A 17,689-nucleotide genomic window follows, 5' to 3' on the forward strand; every position below is an offset into this window, starting at 1 on the left:
CCAGTGCCTAATAACAGATATACCATAATATTACCACAGGTGCCTAATTACAGATATACCATAATATTACCACCAGTGCCTAATAACAGATATACCATAATATTACCACAGGTGCCTAATAACAGATATACCATAATAACTGATATTGGTCAACTCTCTGGTAAGCAAATTGTGAAGGACTGATTTGACAAGTTTGAATTGCAATGGTCTGAAGGTACATTTGTTTCGAAGTGGTCATTTAAGGTGAACTATTTCCTCTCAGGCAAGAGTTTACATCACTTTTTGTGTAATAAGAATTTCTGACAGTCATCAGTGTGTACCTGCCCCTAGCATCCTGTGTAAGAGAGTACATTTATCAGGTGTACAGGTGTATAGCTTTACCTGGCAGCACTAGTCGAACTCTTAGTCCTTCTGGACAGTGGTCAAGATATAATCACACTGCCAAAGGTGTGCATGATAACATTGGCCTGTCTCAAATGATAAAAGTCAAGAAAGTGTTCTATATCTGATAAGGTCAGGGTGTATGATTTAACAACTTACAAGCCCTTTCACACCTACAGTTAAGGGTGTAAGATCAGAATAATTCACCTTTCTTTTGTTAGAGAAAGCAGGCTGGTTATTTGGTGGAAAGCCCTGGATGAGATAGTGATATTGATAATATAGTATAGTTCAGCAGCCTTAATATTGTATTGACTGTTTCCTGGTGATCTGCTAGTTTGGGGAGGGGTCAATAAAGATATATAAATACTTTTCCTGATGAATGTTGAAAATTGAAAATCAAGATTTCATGATGCCTTCATGCATAACATTAAGTTGATCATAAGTTTCAAATTATCACCCCACCAGTTACTGAAAACTGAAAATTAACTTTTATGTACTTCTACTTCATATTCCAGAATTGGAATATAAGTACTAGAAGTAGAACAGTGAGAAGTGTTGAAAGGAGTGGGATAAGGTCTTTCTTTTATCATGTTGTAATGTATATCATTGGCAGACTTGATTTATCTTTGTCTAAATTTTGAGTTCATTTGCCCTCATCTTAATTACCTGACAGTTGTTCAGATAGCCAAGTTGGACGTCACTTATAATCTGCATACACAGACAGGATGTCAATTATTAATACCCATTGATTTACCTAACAGTATAATGCCCAGAAAATGATACTTTGTCTTAGGCTATTAAAGAGGGTGGAGAAAGGTATGATATTGGTTCTAAGTCAGGGTGTTAGCATGAACGTTTCTAGATTAAATTTTCCAGTACATATGTCACTCAGTTCATTGTCCATTAATTAATTCCCAGACAACAATGAACATGGCCATACTGTGGTGAGTTAGCAGAGATTTAAGGAAACATGGTAGATTATTATCAGGCCTGATCAAAAACTAATCAATATTATTTATATAACTAGTTTTATTGTATCATGAGATATACTACCCTTTATTTGAGGTAAGATATCACTGGTAGCAAATTTGATGACAGGATCATAAAATATGCCATTTGGTCAAAGACAATAGTGATATGTGCTGTTAAGTAACATATAGGATAACCAATGATTATGGAACTTGTTTTATTAATAAATAACCTAATCCAATGCTGTTTGGATTGATATTCTTCCCTTGTTTTAATTAAGTTACTTTGGAGTTCAAATCTGTATCTGGCCCTATTTGAATTTTCATATAAATGCAAATTTAGATAAGGAGAATTTGAAGGTCAAGGTGAAATTATATGAAGGAGTAAGACATGTATCTGAAAGAGAATATGATGTGAAGGGAAATATATACCTACAATTGTCACAAATGCAAGTCCGGTGATTACCATACAAATACTCTTTCACTGCTGTGGTCATTCACATTCACTCTAGGTCACTTATATGACCAGTTAGATGACCATTCAGGCCTTTGATGTGGCCTGAAGAATAGAGATTGACATGACTTTATGATCCTATTCTCCTGGTTACCATGATGTATTGTGGCAGATCTGATGTAAATCAGAGTCCTCAGAGTGTTTGACAAGATAATCATGGTCTTTGCATGCTTTTGCAGGTCGCCAGCACGTGTGATGTGGATGTATATGATGTTTAGGTGTGGGTGGTGTAACACACATGTAGTGGTATATTTATGGCTCATTCATTATAAGATAACGGTAAAATGAGAAAAAGAAAAGAAAAAAAAGTGTTGTTGTGAGATGTCATAGTTCAGTAGTTCATGTTCATTTTGTGTTCTTCACTGGGGAAAAAATACTCCCCTTATCCTATGTATGGTCTTGGTCTTATCAAAGCATTAATTACCTTGATGTGACCTGTGGGTGTTAATGTGAAAACAGACCATTACCATTGTTTGTCCTTATTTTGCTGGCAAGAAAATGATCACCAGATAATGTAATGTAACACCTCTACATCAAACTCTGTACGTTCATGATCTCCACTGATTCAACAAAAAATTGTATCATTCACGAATGTTCACTAAGCTTCTGCACTATATCTAAATGAAGTCATGAAAGAAAAAGTATCGATAAAAATCTTCAAAAACCTCTCAAATTTAAGTACCATAAAAAGTTTAAAAGCCAGTGCTATATATAATTACTCTCATTATATACAACTTTATAGTCAGAAATACATTGTTTTTAAGCCACTACTATTTGATGGTGAGGGGAATGAAGTGTTTCCCTGGGCTGTCATTCGGTCATAATTTTGTTCCCACTGATATATACACTTTACCAGACCTAGATACAGATCTCCTGATTGGATAGACAGTTGTATAATACACAGGTAAAAATATACATGTCAAGTCTGATTTGGCAATTCCCTTTTTCCAGAGTTACAGCCATTAAACTTTGAGAATTTGAATTGAAATTTTCACAAAACATCAAGACCAATAATGGAGAACCTTGTCTAGCTTCAGAGGGAATTTAAAAGGCAAAGAATTGAAGACAATTTTAGCGGGACTTCAGTTTTATTTCTTGAGTCCTGAGTAGACAAAAACAAGTAGAAAAAAAATTTAAAGTTCAGAATATTGTCTCTCTGTTTGAAAGAATAAATATAATTAATTAATGTACAAGATGGAATATTGTGAGAGCTGTATTTGTGTGGAACTACTCTTAATTTGCACAGCTTTGCTTAAGGAACAAGAATTGGAAACAACCCACACTGCCAGTTGGTAGCTTATTATGCCTTCAGGGTTTGAAATGAAGATGTCATTTACTGGTTAAATAAGCAATGCATATTTTATATATAGCCATCATGTTGAGAGGTATGTCCAGATCTGTCCAATCAATGGACTTGATATTTAAATCTAACATTTAAATTGAGGGATTTTTTATCTGTTTCTGATTAAAAGAAAAAAAGTATCTCTAGCAATGAAGAGAGGTTGATTTAATGTTGTTTTTACCTCCACTAGAAGTTAAAAGACATTTCCTAATTGAATGTATGTCATTTCATTCATTACACATGATCTTCCATTTAATCCCTTGGAGTTTTTTTTTATGCCCTGGCATGATTAAGGTCAGGTTCCCGATTTCTGTAAAACATGTAATGTTTCGTGACGTTTGATATAGTCTAGTCCATAGATTCCAATTTACCAAGATTTCACACATGTTTCTGACTCCAGTAAAATCCATTTACTTGAAACTGTCTCCAAACTTAACGTAGCGGATGACTCATTCCCGGATGTCACTATTTTTCCTGAATCAGCATATTTTGCAAGATGCAATGCCAAGTGTGTGCCGTTCTCACACAGAGATAAACTTCGCCTAGAATTGAACAGTTTTGTTACCTGTCACTACTGTTGTGGATTACATGGGAGGAAGTTGCTTGATGAAGTTGTTAAGCAGACCAAAATCTTATGTGTCTTTTGAGTGGTAATTTCAATAAGTCTAAATGAAGCAGTAATTTTTATGTGTCTTTTTTAGTGGTAATTTCAATAGTCAGTCTAAATGAAGCAGTAATTTTTATGTGTCTTTTCAGTGGTAATTTTAACACTCAGTTTAAATGAAGCAATGTTAACAATATATAATATCAACAGGATTTTATTATTGAATGTGCTTGCAATACAGTAGCATCACCAAAATTGTATTTTAAAGAGAATCCTGGAGACAAAAAAGATTGCTGGGCAATGGTGATTTTAGTGAGCCCTTAAACACAGAACTATTCCAACATCATTCTCATTCATCAAGACAGTTACAGCATAGAGATGGCCCCCAGTTGATCAATGCTGGTCAGCTTCAGAAATATTCCCAACAAGACAAATTTCACTGTTATTCTATCAAAAAGACTTTATTTGAGGGGGGTGTATTTTTTTCTATCAAAATCAAGCATTGAAACTGACTTATAGTAAAAAATTGTCTACTAAAGACAAACAGTTTCCCTTTGTTAGTTGTTAACTTGACCAACCCCGTGAGTTTTCTATAAAAACACTCAATGGACACCATCATTCTCACAGCAATGAACGGAAACAGACATGTCTCTATTGATTCTTAGAATAGCCAGTTTTTCATTAGCAGTCCTTTCTTCTTGTTTATCATATTGATTTCTTCTTTCCATTAATCTAGCTGACTGGCTGTTCTAGAGGTCATCTAGATGGGTGTGATGGTTACAAAAGCAGGCCAATCAAACTGTTCAGGTTGCTAGGTGCATATAGAAAGGGGGTATAAGGGCACACCACTCCGAGATTCTGAAGAGAGATGGACCTACATAGAAATGATAGTCCCTGGGATGATCTATAGAGACCTTTATTGTGTTTATAATGAAAATATGGGAACAGGGCCTAACTACTGAGAGAAATTACTCCATGATTCATAATGATAACCCCTAAAATGGATAGACAGTTTTGTTGCTATGGTGTTAATGTGTGTCTGAATCATTAGTGATCATGCAATGTGTTTGGAAATTTCCATAGACTGTATTTCATACATTTGTTGGATTGTGATAAAAAACTGTGCAATCTGATCTTAAGTTAATGAAGGTAATCAAGCTTAAGGCTTATACACACACACACAGACACACACACATATATTTATATATAGAGAGAGGGGTGGGGGAGAGAGAGCTAAGGTCAGGGTTATCAAAGTCAAAATTAGGTAAAAATTATCAGGCTCAAGGTAAGACTTTAAAATGTTTATGTTTTCTACTACTCAAAAGTTTCAGGTAAAGAAATCTATGTCATAATCATCCTTTTTATCATCAAGAAATTGCAAGATGTATTAGTGAGAAAAGTGATAAGATAAGGAGATATTCAGCTTTATGACGGTTGATATAATTTCAAATTTACTGCATTACCTTGTGTTTAGCTCAAATATTACAGAAAAACAATCATTATATTTGTATTCATAAAAATTTTCTCAGAGTTACTTTGTAATGTAACTAAAAATACATGTGAGAAGTTTGTTAACTTCTATTGTCAAATATATATTCACACTTATACATTCAACAGAGTGTAGTGATCGTATATAAATATTAAAATTGGATCCAACTTAGTACGTTCTGCAGGAGTGGTTCAGTGATAATCACATTGAAAATCTACAAAGTTATTGAAATCATTGGTATTGTATGGATCAAACCATTCAACTCCCTAAACATTGTGACAATATTGAATTACTTTTGGTGTAGTAAATGAAATTTTAAATTCTATGTATAATCATAATGGCTGTTTTGACACCTGGTTACAAAACTGTAAACATGTAAAAGAATATATACTTTTTTGATTGACCAGTGTTGCGTGTATACCTACCATAACTTTTTAAAAGTAACATGCAAACATTGAGCTTCACTGCTGTAACATGACAATGTTATGATTTTGTTATAAATATTGTATTGGTAAAGTTCACGCATTACAGGCTGTTATAGAACGGATGAAGCTTGGGTAGCAGGAGGCTGCTGTGTATCATATCACAAGGCATTAAAGTCACTTATAACTGAACCTTGATGCCAACAAACTACCTTGTCTTTAAGTAAGATTCTGCTTAAATAATGAATATTAGTTAAGAAATATTAGTTTATTCAAGTAAGTTTAATTTTAAATTATACTTGAATTTAAAAGTATTAAACAACATAAACGATGATTCCAAGCATTTGTCGTTTTAGAAGTATAAAACATGTTTTCTAAGAGTCCCTATAACATACCATTTTATTGTTGTATTTTGTTTTAATTATTTCATTTCATGCTTATGCTGATTTGTTTGTGCGAGGCCAGTGACAAAAGCTTACCAAGTCAGACAATAACAAGTACCTTCGTGAAACAACTTGTGTTTCTGTGTGCATTTTGTAGATTTTCTTATATAAATGTAAGACTTGTTTTGATGAATAATGTTCATGTCGCCTTATTAAAACTAAAGCAAAGTAAATGGTGCGTGGTCACGTTGTTGATCATAGCTGATATTCAGGTGAAGGTCGTTTGGAACACACCCCCGTTTTCCACCAATGAAATATCACCTTTGGGCAAACCCATTTTTTAACCAATCAACGTCGTGCTTTGAACATCAGCTGTTCGTAGACAAACACGCGTTTTTTAAAACGTGATACTGTCGATTAGAATAATCGAGATATTTTGAAAATTATTTTCAAATCACATTTTTTGGAGTAGATAGATAATGTTTCTTAGTCAACAACTAAATGACAAACGACTGAATTATGAATTAGAACACAATCTTTTCGAATTCAGTTTAATTTTGAGACAGCCCCAGTTTCATGCACTTTATTTATAGATATGAACTTGGTAGTGTCCGTTATAGCGATGGAAAATATCTGATGAATTGTTCATTTTGGTATTTAATATGGTATGATCTCCATCAAATTTGTATTGAATTGAGTTGTTTTATAAGTGCTGTTAGAAACAATTTGCCGTCAAGCTGTGTATAAGAAATTTTAATTGACGAACCGGCGTTTATCTGTCCGTGGAAAAATCCCATTCGTCGTGTCAATCAATTGGGCACGTGACTTTAGATGAAATGTGATTGGTTGTTAGAAGAAGCTCCTCCCGATGACTTCATCTTGCATGTATTAGCATACATTGACTGAGTTACTAGCCGCTACCTCAGCTGTTCAGAGTAACGAGTAGAGTTATAACGGAGAGGTTGTGTTGCACACTGAGGGAAATGTTTATTATGTAAAACCCTGTTCGGTGATGTTGGATTTTGCAAATACTTCAAACTCGTTGGAGCTTAAAGCTGCAGATTTGGATAAGATAAACGGAAACAATAATAGTGCATCTGTTATCTTGAGTTGTCAAATGTGCGATATTGCACCTAGAAAGGATGGACAAACAGTTCAAGCGGAAAAGGTAGCGTTTTATATATTTACTTTGAGGAAAGCATGATTTTGTTATTATTAATTAATATATCACTGTAGCAATGAAGTATGAAATAAACAGAAATGTTTAGTCTTGAAGATATTATTCTTTTCACGTTATTCTCGTTGCACTTGTCTTTGCACTTTGTAGAACGAAAAATTGCAGCAAAGTCATAAAGTATTTTCCATAATTTTGCTGTCAGATCATTCTTATTATTATCATGGCAATGCTTACGCTGTTGTTGTTTGTAAGTTACCAAATTGTGTTTGCTGAAAGTTGGTGATGATTGATACCCTAGAAATGCATCCGACCAGGGCTTGTATTTTGGTTTTGAAATGTTCCCTCTGTAAAAGATACTATCCGTTAGGTGTCGCTTCTATCTTCGCAAGGTCAGCTGGAAAAATCAGCTGTTTATGAACTAGACAAAGGAGCGTCAATCTTACTTGACAGGACTTGAAATTTGACAGTTAAGATAGACAAAAGATGGTTATGAAAAACTCTATAGATGTTCCTAAGTTGCAGCAAGCAGTAAGTTTATTTTATGTTTCACATATGTCAACATTTGGCTAATGTAATTAATATTGAAATTGCTTCTCTAAGAAAGTTTCCGACCACAGGGAGGAGAAAATGAAGATGACAGCTTCCTCTTATCTTATTCAGTTTTGTGCAGAATCGTTAGGTATTTACGTATGCATTCCTTTTATTTTGCAGATAATACCAGCAAGCTCAAAAGATACAGAGGTATGTATGTAAATTCTGTTAATTTGTGGGATTGATCAGGAATGTTGAGTTACTAAAATAATACTAAAAAAGAACAGGAATCGGACGTTCTGTATGTGAAATAAAGTTACTGTGCTTCTAAAAATAATAGGAATCATATGCATAACATGATACCTGTTATTATAGTAGTATTAAAACTCAAATTCACATACAAGTAATTCCTGTGCTGAAATTAATACTCAGCCTCCTTTTTTACACAGTTTTAAGAAAAATTATTGTGGTCAAGAGCTCTAAACCTTGCAGTTGGAACAATTTGGGAAAGCTGACAGAAAATTTTTGGAATGCTAACATAATTTCGATTTTGAGCAATTTCTGAATATTTATTTACGTGCTTTTTTAAACTCCTAACCCAATATAAGGATTGAGTTGCTGTATCTCAGAAATATAAAGGATACTGAACTTTATTTCCTGCATAGCCAATTGCAATTAAGTATGACTTAAATCGTAGCAAAAAAAATTTGATTTGGATGTTGCAAATTTTGGAGGCTGAGAGATTAGATTTTCACAACTTTTTCAGTCAAAAAATATTTTCTTATTGTCCTTTTCATTATTAAAATGGCAGAAATATTAGGGAATAAGTATATAAACTAGCTTTATATTACTATAAAAGGCATTACCAATAAAATTATCATCTTATTTCAAAAGAAATTTGAAATGATCAGAGTATCTTAACATTAAGCTCACTTGTTAGAAATTACCCATTTTTCATTTAAAAAAAAGCTTCATACATTTGCTAAGCACCTTTTTGTGTCGAGGTTTGAACAAAAACTTGCAGTGAAAAGTGCAAAGTCAATGTAAAGTGAAATAGGAGTGCTTTCAGATTAAAAATTCAATGGGAAGTGAAATTGTTTGGCCTGTGACTGCATTGCTGTAAACAAGATGATGAAATATTTGTATAAAAAACCAGTCATGCTTGAAAAGTCGCACAGGAAGAAATATAACAAGTAGTTCCTTTTTTGTACCATAGGATAGGCTATAGACTGACGACACTAGTGGCATGATGCAATATATTCCTATGTCTTGTGTACATACATACAAACAACAGGGTCTGCTCTGTGCTGATGCAATAGTAGTGTTGGTAGATATACAGTGTAGTGTAGGCTAACAACCAGTTCATTAGCACTGCCTTGGTTGAAGTAAGGATATGGACGTCTGTGGTAGTGTACTTTACTGTAGTTGTTAGTGATATGTAAACAGTGGACAGGTTATTTTATTTGAAAGAAGTGTTTTAAAATGACACAGTTGGAACATTTACTGAAAATATTAGGTGTGAAATATTCAGAGAAAATGGGATTGCCTAAACTTATGGAGGTAAATATTGTATATTTTCAAACAAATTTTCACCTGATCATCATCTTGAATTGAACGAGCTATATTAACATACAAGATTTTATTACTTTAATCACAAAACATTTACTTTTTGTCTTTTAGACACAGGCCCTGTTTGTGGATGCTTTCCTACAGAATAACCGGCTGGATCATGTCGTTCAGCTCATGGGTTATCATCCACAATACTTAGAATGTTTTCTGAGGACACAACAGTATCTGATGAAAGGAGATGGGGCCCTACCATTCCATTATCGGCATTACATTGCGATCATGGTATGTTATCAAACATCAACAGCTTTCTTTTTAGTGTTTTTTGGTAAAAATCAAATATATGTAAAGAAAATTACAAACTGGTACAAAATATTAATAGATGTGGTCATTTAATTTGTAGTTTTGGTTTTGAAAAATGTAATTGATAGATTTTTTTTAATTTGGTAAAAAGAAAGATTTGTTGTTGCATATATTTTCAGAAAGTATTGTAAGATTTTGTTTCTGCTCTTTCTCAGACATTAAATTTTTTTTCTTTTTCAATTTACAGGCTGCCAGCAGGCACATGTGTACCTATCTGGTTCATCTCCATGAACAGGAATTCATTCTGCAAGGTGGAGATCCCGAATGGTTGAAGGGAACAAGCCATGTTCCCAAAAAACTAAGGGATTTGAATGAACTCAACAAATTACTGGCACATCGGCCTTGGTTGATATGCAAGTCACATATTGAGGTATGTATTAGTGTACAGCTGTCTCTTGACCACATAACATCCATCATTAAACTTGTCCATGGTTATAACAAGTTCTATCTGGTTTAAATGTTCTGATGAAAGCGAAAAAAATAAATTGAAGGTGAATAATTTGTTAATTATAGTAGAATAAATATTTCAGGATGATATCCATAATTTATGATAGATTTGTTACTATGAGAACTGAACATTTTGCACTTTATAATTAAGAAAGTTAACTGATTAAGAATTATACTTGATTTTCAGAAACTCGCAAGATCAACCAACTCCAAAGACAATTGGTCTATAAGTGAATTGGTGCAAGCTTTGATTCTCATGGCACACTTCCATTCACTTTGTTCCTTTGTTTATGGGTGTGGGATCAAATCCGAGATTGACCACAATGGTGGTTACACTTACAGACCTCAGTCCCCTGTAGAGAAAAATGCCAATGATTTTGATTCCTCAGACAGTTCTTCCACAAATGGGGATATCGTAAGTATGATTTGTCAAACTGAATACCATTTAATATTAATCCTACCAAACATTTTCTTCTAAGAAAGGACACTATCCAAATGAAAGTGGAACTTTGATAAGTTATTAGAATATGAAATATTACAGAGTTTACATAATGGAATAGCTAATTTCATGATTTAACAAAGTTTTCATTCATGGATGGTTGTTTGCTTTAGAATTCTGAACCTGAAGTTGGTATAGAAGTTCTTATGGAAAGAATGAAGAAATTAGTTGAAGAAGGTGAAGAGGAAACAACGCAAGAGGAAAGAGTTAAAAGATTTGAGAAGGTGGAAAGTCAGAGTGTTGAAAGTAAGTACTGTAGTGTGTAATTGATAATGATTAGATGTCAGAGCAGTGATTGATAAAACATTAGCTATAACATTATTGATCATCTCTGTAGTGTGCTGTGTGACAGTGATCCTGTCCTATTGATATGTGTCTTACATCCATGCATTGATTAATTCTGAAAGTCATGGTACTGCAAACAACTTTTGTATAATCCTCCTTACAAAGCTTCTCCAAACTTAAGATGATGTAGCTGTTCAGTATCAACAGCATTTCTCCTATTACAGGTTTTTATTACAAGTTGTACCATGATGTACCCACAGACACTTCTGATGGGACAAAATACAAATTAAATATTACATTGGTGACTGTTTCTTTTTACTCAGTTGCTGCTAACACTGTGCGGCCATCACCAAAGGCTGAAGTCTTGAAATATGTTGATGAAGCTGAATACTGTTACCAAGATTTCGCCAAACGAGACTCTGTTGAAGACATACCTACCTTTAGAGCTACTGATTACAGTTGGGAAGATCATGGGTTCTCATTATCCAATAGATTGTATATGGACATTGGTAATCACTTAGAGGACAAATTCTCCGTAGCAACCAACATGACTTACTACACGTAAGTATATCTATTCATTCTTTTTTATTTTCCATGTAAAAAAAAGTTGAATTAAATTAATGTCCTCATAAAAACCTCACTTACATGACACTATTAAAGCATGTTTGAAAATTTGTATGGATTAAATTTTGACACAACTATTGATGCATTTACAGAATGGGAGAAATACGTGATGTGGACACCACTGCATTCCGTCGCGCTATCTGGAGTTACATTCACTGTTTATATGGTATCATGCATGATGATTACAACTACGGTCAGGTGAATCAGCTGCTAGAAAGAAATCTGAAGGCTTACATAAAGACAATGACGTGTTATCCAGAAAGATTGACTCGCAAAGATTACGATAATGTCATGAGGGAATTTAAACATTCAGAAAAGGTAAGTGTAGTTCTAGAAATGCTTTTTTATTTGAGTGTTCTAAAACTTTCATGGTAGTTTTAAAATGTTCACAACTGAATTAATACAAAAAAGCTATAGAGGGTAATGTAAATAGATTACATCAGAGTATCTGTTTCATTTGTTTAACTTGATCATGTAATTTATTTCTGATTTCAAAGAAAGATACATTTTTTTTTCTCATTTCACAGGTGCATGTGAATCTGATGTTGCTAGAGGCACGGTTTCAGGCAGAACTCCTATATGCATTGAGGGGTGTGATGCAATTTATGACGTGATGTAAAGACTTTTTTCAGAACTAAAACAACAGAAAAGTGTGGTGAGAGGCAATCCTCATTGAAGTACTGTGATTGGATATGGATAAGCAATTAACCTTCTTTGGTTGCAGAAAGCCTTTCCTGATTGAACGAAGACTGATAGTGGTGCATGCACTACTGGTGATGCATCAAGTAGTTCAGTTCAATGTGTCTGTGATAATGTCTTTCATTTTAACAAAATAAAAAACTTATGGTGGCGAGATTTATGGACATCAACTACTAAATATCTGTGACATAATAGTTGTGGGATGTATGAATACATTGTAAATGTGTTTTATGTTGTGTTAGAAAGTAGTCCATTGTTTTAAAAGCAGTAGATGAGATCTACTTGTTGTGATTAGAACAGAGAGTTGAGAACGATTTACACAGTTTCTGTGTATGGTGAGAAAGAGGAGGAAGATAGCGTTGACAGATCATATCTGTAGTGAACAAGTTCATTATGTATTCATATAAACATGTTGGATGTGCAATTTATAGACTGAGAGAGATGCTATAAGCATCAATCCAAGGAGATTATAGAGTTATAAGGAACCCTTGTCATGACTTACATATGGTTGCACAAATGGGGGTTCTGGTGAGTAAACACCCAGAGTGTGGCCAAAATGTGGTGAGCCATTTCGGGCAAGAACTCCAAATGTCTTTCAATAGGTGCTGCAGACCTAAGTTACATTGTAAACTGCTTAAAGCTATACTCATTTTGTTATATATATATATAATACTTTGATTACTTTCATAGTCTCCACATTGTCTTATTTCTATACAAATCACTGTTTATCAAGACACTTCTGAAAACCAAAGTCTCCTATAATTGTTGACAGCATTACTGGTAACTGTAGGTTACTGTTATGGTGCAAGTTTGTTTGTTTCCTAACAATACATTCCACAGTGTTGTGTGAATTATCCTGCCTCGTACAAATAATGTTTCCTAGTCATGTTGACATTTCTGTGTATCTGTCCTTGGCTGAGTATGTCACTTTATGCAATATTCAAGTGTACCATAGCTATATATTGGTGAAACGACACCAAGATTTTATCTAAATTTGAAAAGAGTTTAGCGAGACCTGATTGAACAAAAAATTAAGTTTTGAAATTTATTATAAGTTCCCCCTAAGCTTCCCATCACTGTTGATGATCTGGCTGTTCAGTTCTTCAGGAGATGGACGTGTCCCAGAAAAGCAGCCAATTCACTGACCTCACAAGTTTATCTTGGGAGTGTAGTCAGGATTGATATGGTAGACTTGTGAAAACGGGTACAATAAGTTTTTTTAAATATTTATTTCAAAATCAAAATATTAAACTTTTTCCAAAACCTAGAGGTTAGTCAAAAGACGTAGTGCTACAATCAAAAATACAAAATTTGTGTTGTATTTAGATTTTCTTCATTTGATGTGCTGTGTTGTTACAAATACAGCTGTGTTTTCCAGGTTCTTAACACACATTATTCTTAATAGCTGCTGATAAGTGATATAGTTAATGATATAGGGCAAACAAATGTAAATAAGCATATATGTGTATAAGGTCTCATTTTACATACATACCAATATGTAGTTATGTCTGTTATATATAATACATGGCTTGCCTTGTAACTTGTTAGTATTATTTATATAAATATTATAGATAGTGTTTAAAACCTCCAACTTACCAAAACCTGAGTGGGTATCCCAAGATCAGGTTGGATGGGTTACCTAAACCTGAGTGGGTATCCCAAGATCAGGTTGGGTTACTAACATCTGAGTGATTGTCCAAAGATCAGGTTGGGTTACCAAAACCTGAGTGGGTATCCCAAGATCAGGTTGGGTTTCCCAATACCAGGTCGGGTTACCAAAACCTGAGTGGGTATCCCAAGATCAGGTTGGGTTTCCCAATACCAGGTCGGGTTACCAAAACCTGAGTGGGTATCCCTAGATCAGGTTGGGTTACCAAATCCTGAGTGGGTATCCCAAGATCAGGTCGGGTTACCAAAACCTGAGTGGGTATCCCAAGATCAGGTCGGGTTACCAAAACCTGAGTGGGTATCCCAATACCAGGTTTGGTTGTTTTACTTTATTGTTGTTGTTCTATCAATAGCTAGTTAAGAAGATAGGAAGTGTTCTTGGTGGGCAAGTTGTAGTCAAAGTTTGGTTAGCATGATCAAATATTTCCTGTATATTTTGTTGAGCTAACCAGGCCTACTGCAGTCAAACCTACGCCATTATATACTGCTTCAGTCATTTGCCATTTCTAATTCCCGTTTCCTTGTTTCGCTTCAAGCTGATGATTTTATGTACTTGTAAAATCACTCTAAAAGTCTAGATCAGTCTAGAATGTTTTTATTCTAGAATATCTTCTTGTTGACATGTTTAATATTTGAAGTAGAACATACACCTGACTTTCAGATCAATTTTGACAACTAGATGTTTCAATCAAAAGCTCTGAACAGATACAACCAATGAAGATGATTTAATTGGTTGATTTATAGCACAATATATATACCCAACAGTAATAGGTTTATGTGTGGTTGGTAATAGATCTGACCTGGGCCAGTGTATCAATGTAAATAAATGGTACATGATATGGTATGTATTGTCAAAATACTGTTGTTAAGGTTGTAAGCCTTGTGTATTTATAGATTTCCTAAGAAGAAAATTATCTTTGAAAAGTAACTCTAGTTGTCCTAAAAATCAAATGAGGCTCATTGATGTAAATATAAGGTTTTGCTAATTTAAGTTTATGATAAAAATGGACTTTTCTTCTGTTGTCCGTTGATCATTGAGCAGTGTAAAAGACAACAGAACCAACACACAACTTTTCCTAAGGCTAACTTGGAAATATTGCATCATTATTTTGCATGGATTTGAGATTATTTTCATTATTAGAACAAAGTATGTACATGTATCTAATTCTTACAGTTTATGTTTTGGAGAGAAATATGGTGTTACCGTGCATATTGTAAATAACACATAATTCACGTTAGATAACAGATTGACTGTAATGATCTAAGCATCGAACAAAATGTTTTATTTATATAAACTAGAAAATGGCAATTCAGAAATGGCTAAAATGATCAACATGCAGTTTTTATCACAAATGAAATATTTTCAATATAAATTTTGTGCAATTATGAGATATGACACATCTATTTTGATTATATATTGTATTGAAGTATTGTGATGGGGCATTACTGATATGTGGAATTGTTGAATATGCCCCCTATGTTCATGTATGTACTGTCAAATTATGAATGTAACTTGGTTCATAAAATCCAGAAACTATTAAAAGAAAAACTGAAACTGTTGGTAACAATAGAATTATTTTAGAAAATGGAAGAATGCACTGTCTTACAGATGTGTTCACTATATTTGTTTCTTAGAGTCTGCAGTAAAAGATAATATATAAGTGTATTTTAAGAAATCCTGCATGCATAAAAAGATATACATGACAAACCAGAACCTTGTTTAAAAACCTTTAAGCAACAAAAGTGTCTTTCCTTTTGGAGATAAAAATGTGCTCATCAGATCTTAACTATATTGATCTTTTTGTATCTATTGAAATTTATGTGAAAGACCTCCAAAGTTGTCATTGTTAAGGAACATGAAAATTATGATGACCAGGACGTTTGCAATAATAAAAGTGTTTTTTCCTTCACTGATCAAAACAATCCTTGTTGTATCCAAGAGTTGTGTGGAAAAGGATGCTGAGGACACTTGTAGGCTTCCATTGGTTAAACAAAGTGTCCTAGCATAGCTGTGAGTGGGTGTTTGTTAGGGAGTAGTCTGTTTTGTTCAGTGATAGGAAGGAGAAACACTGTTATTCATTCCAAACCTGATCTCTATACATGTACAGAAATACTGGTGCCAGTGTTAATCTGTTTGGACTGTCCTAGTCTAAAAATGAATCTGTATTATTTATTTTACAAATTAACCTTTCCTACGTTGTGATACTATGTTGCTAAATAAAGAAAAAGTTGAAGAAAATTTCCTACTGTTGTTTTTTTTAACATGTATGTTTCAGAAAGCTCATATGCCTGAAGAGAAATTCAGCTCCTTCCTTGGGGTCAGGTCAAAGGTTACGATAACAGCCAATAGCATGATAGCTTTTGAGAACTATTTAAGTTGTTCCCAGGCAAGTGGGTTAAATTACAATATTTCTTCAATGTTTTCTTCAAAAACCAAGTGAGGCCTTACAGTGTTGGTAGCATGTTGGGATAAATGGCTATCAAGTTGGATACAATTTGTAAATGTCTTTCTCTGAATGATATGAGGCAAGGTCACCATACGTACAAAGCCAATAGCAAGCAGGGATGAAGAGCCACAAAATAGGTTGGGCGATTTCAAGATTTTACATTTTGAAATTACCTCTGAATATGTCTTAAGAGACATGCTATGATAAAGGACGATTTAAGTTTGACATTGGCTTATTTCCAAGGTCAAAGTGAAATAATTTGTGAAAATCTAAATTTCTTCCCATTAGCGAAGATGCCCAAAGTTTTAACATGGGGTAGTTTCTCGATGTGATGAACTTATTTTTTATCAAATATTTCAAATAATCTTGTCCGTTCTAGAATACAGTGCCAAATGTGTTGAAATCTTTGAACAACTTTTGAACTAACAGTTGGTCGAGTTTGACATTTGGCTGGTGGCTTTATGAATGGGTTTCATGTTTGTGTTCAAATGACTAGCTTTTACTTGTTAATACTCATTTGGCCTCATTTTCAAGGTTACAGGAGCTAGATTTATTAAAACACTTACACCACTTTTGATGACTGGGAAATCCTAAAATCATATTTTGTAAGTTGGTCCCTGGGAAGTGACCTTCACCCTTATAAGTCCCCTGCCGATGTAACCTGGAGTAGGACTATAGTGTCTAACTCGAGGAAACGTTGATGAATTTGAATGAAACTTCATTTGCTGTTAAGTTATGAGGAGATACAGAGTGGGATCAAGTTTGGGGTCGAAGGTCAGTTACAAAGGTCACTTGCTAACAACAAATGTTTTTCGTCAAATTTTGCTTTCAAAATGATTACTTCAGAAAGGTGTAATGGATTTGGTTTAAACTTCATTCAATGTTAGCTTATTAGGTTATAAAGAGTGGAATTGTGTTTTGGTACAAAAGGTCGACTACGAAGATCACTTTAACTAAAAATAGATTTTTATCGTCATATTTTCGCTTCCAGATGATAAATTGTGATAGGGTTGACCGATTATATTGAAACTTACTGCTATCTAATATTATTTAAAAATATATAGAGTGGGATTTAGTTCGAGGTCAAAAGGTCAACTGTGAAGGCTGTATACTGACAATTAAACTAGTATGGTTAAATTTGCCATGAAAGGTCAGACACAAAGCTGGGTCCTTTCTGACATGTCGATGTTTTAATTTGTTTTCTAGATAATCACTTGATTGAATTAGGGATAGCAAACTTGATTAAAATTTCATACAGTATTAAGCACAAGGGAGTGCAT

At 33.9% G+C, this 17,689-nt stretch overlaps 1 protein-coding gene across 4 annotated transcripts in view; it reads left to right on the top strand.

Moving 5' to 3' along the window:
- Window positions 1-16,201, top strand: part of LOC132547654 (sestrin-1-like) — a 57,327-nt gene extending 41,126 nt beyond the window's left edge. Inside the window, exons 4-12 of one of the 4 annotated variants that reach the window (XR_009554125.1) lie at window positions 7,992-8,021; window positions 9,492-9,662; window positions 9,928-10,110; window positions 10,375-10,602; window positions 10,800-10,932; window positions 11,295-11,532; window positions 11,688-11,913; window positions 12,123-13,962; window positions 14,061-16,201. Coding sequence is in view for 3 of the 4 variants with exons in the window: in XM_060211440.1 (XP_060067423.1) it covers window positions 7,116-7,271; window positions 7,992-8,021; window positions 9,492-9,662; window positions 9,928-10,110; window positions 10,375-10,602; window positions 10,800-10,932; window positions 11,295-11,532; window positions 11,688-11,913; window positions 12,123-12,209 (1,452 nt within the window). In the remaining variant the exon portion in view is untranslated. Of the gene's footprint in view, window positions 1-7,038; window positions 7,272-7,991; window positions 8,022-9,215; window positions 9,372-9,491; window positions 9,663-9,927; window positions 10,111-10,374; window positions 10,603-10,799; window positions 10,933-11,294; window positions 11,533-11,687; window positions 11,914-12,122 lie in introns of those variants that run through there. The other 3 variants (XM_060211440.1, XM_060211438.1, XM_060211441.1) reach the window with 3 other exon arrangements.
- The last annotated feature ends 1,488 nt before the right edge of the window (window positions 16,202-17,689 follow it).

This window comes from Ylistrum balloti, unplaced genomic scaffold (genome assembly GCF_031769215.1).
Source record: "Ylistrum balloti isolate Yb309-2 unplaced genomic scaffold, AGI_CSIRO_Ybal_v1 Utg369972, whole genome shotgun sequence".
In the NCBI taxonomy this organism is placed as follows: Eukaryota; Metazoa; Mollusca; class Bivalvia; order Pectinida; family Pectinidae; genus Ylistrum; species Ylistrum balloti.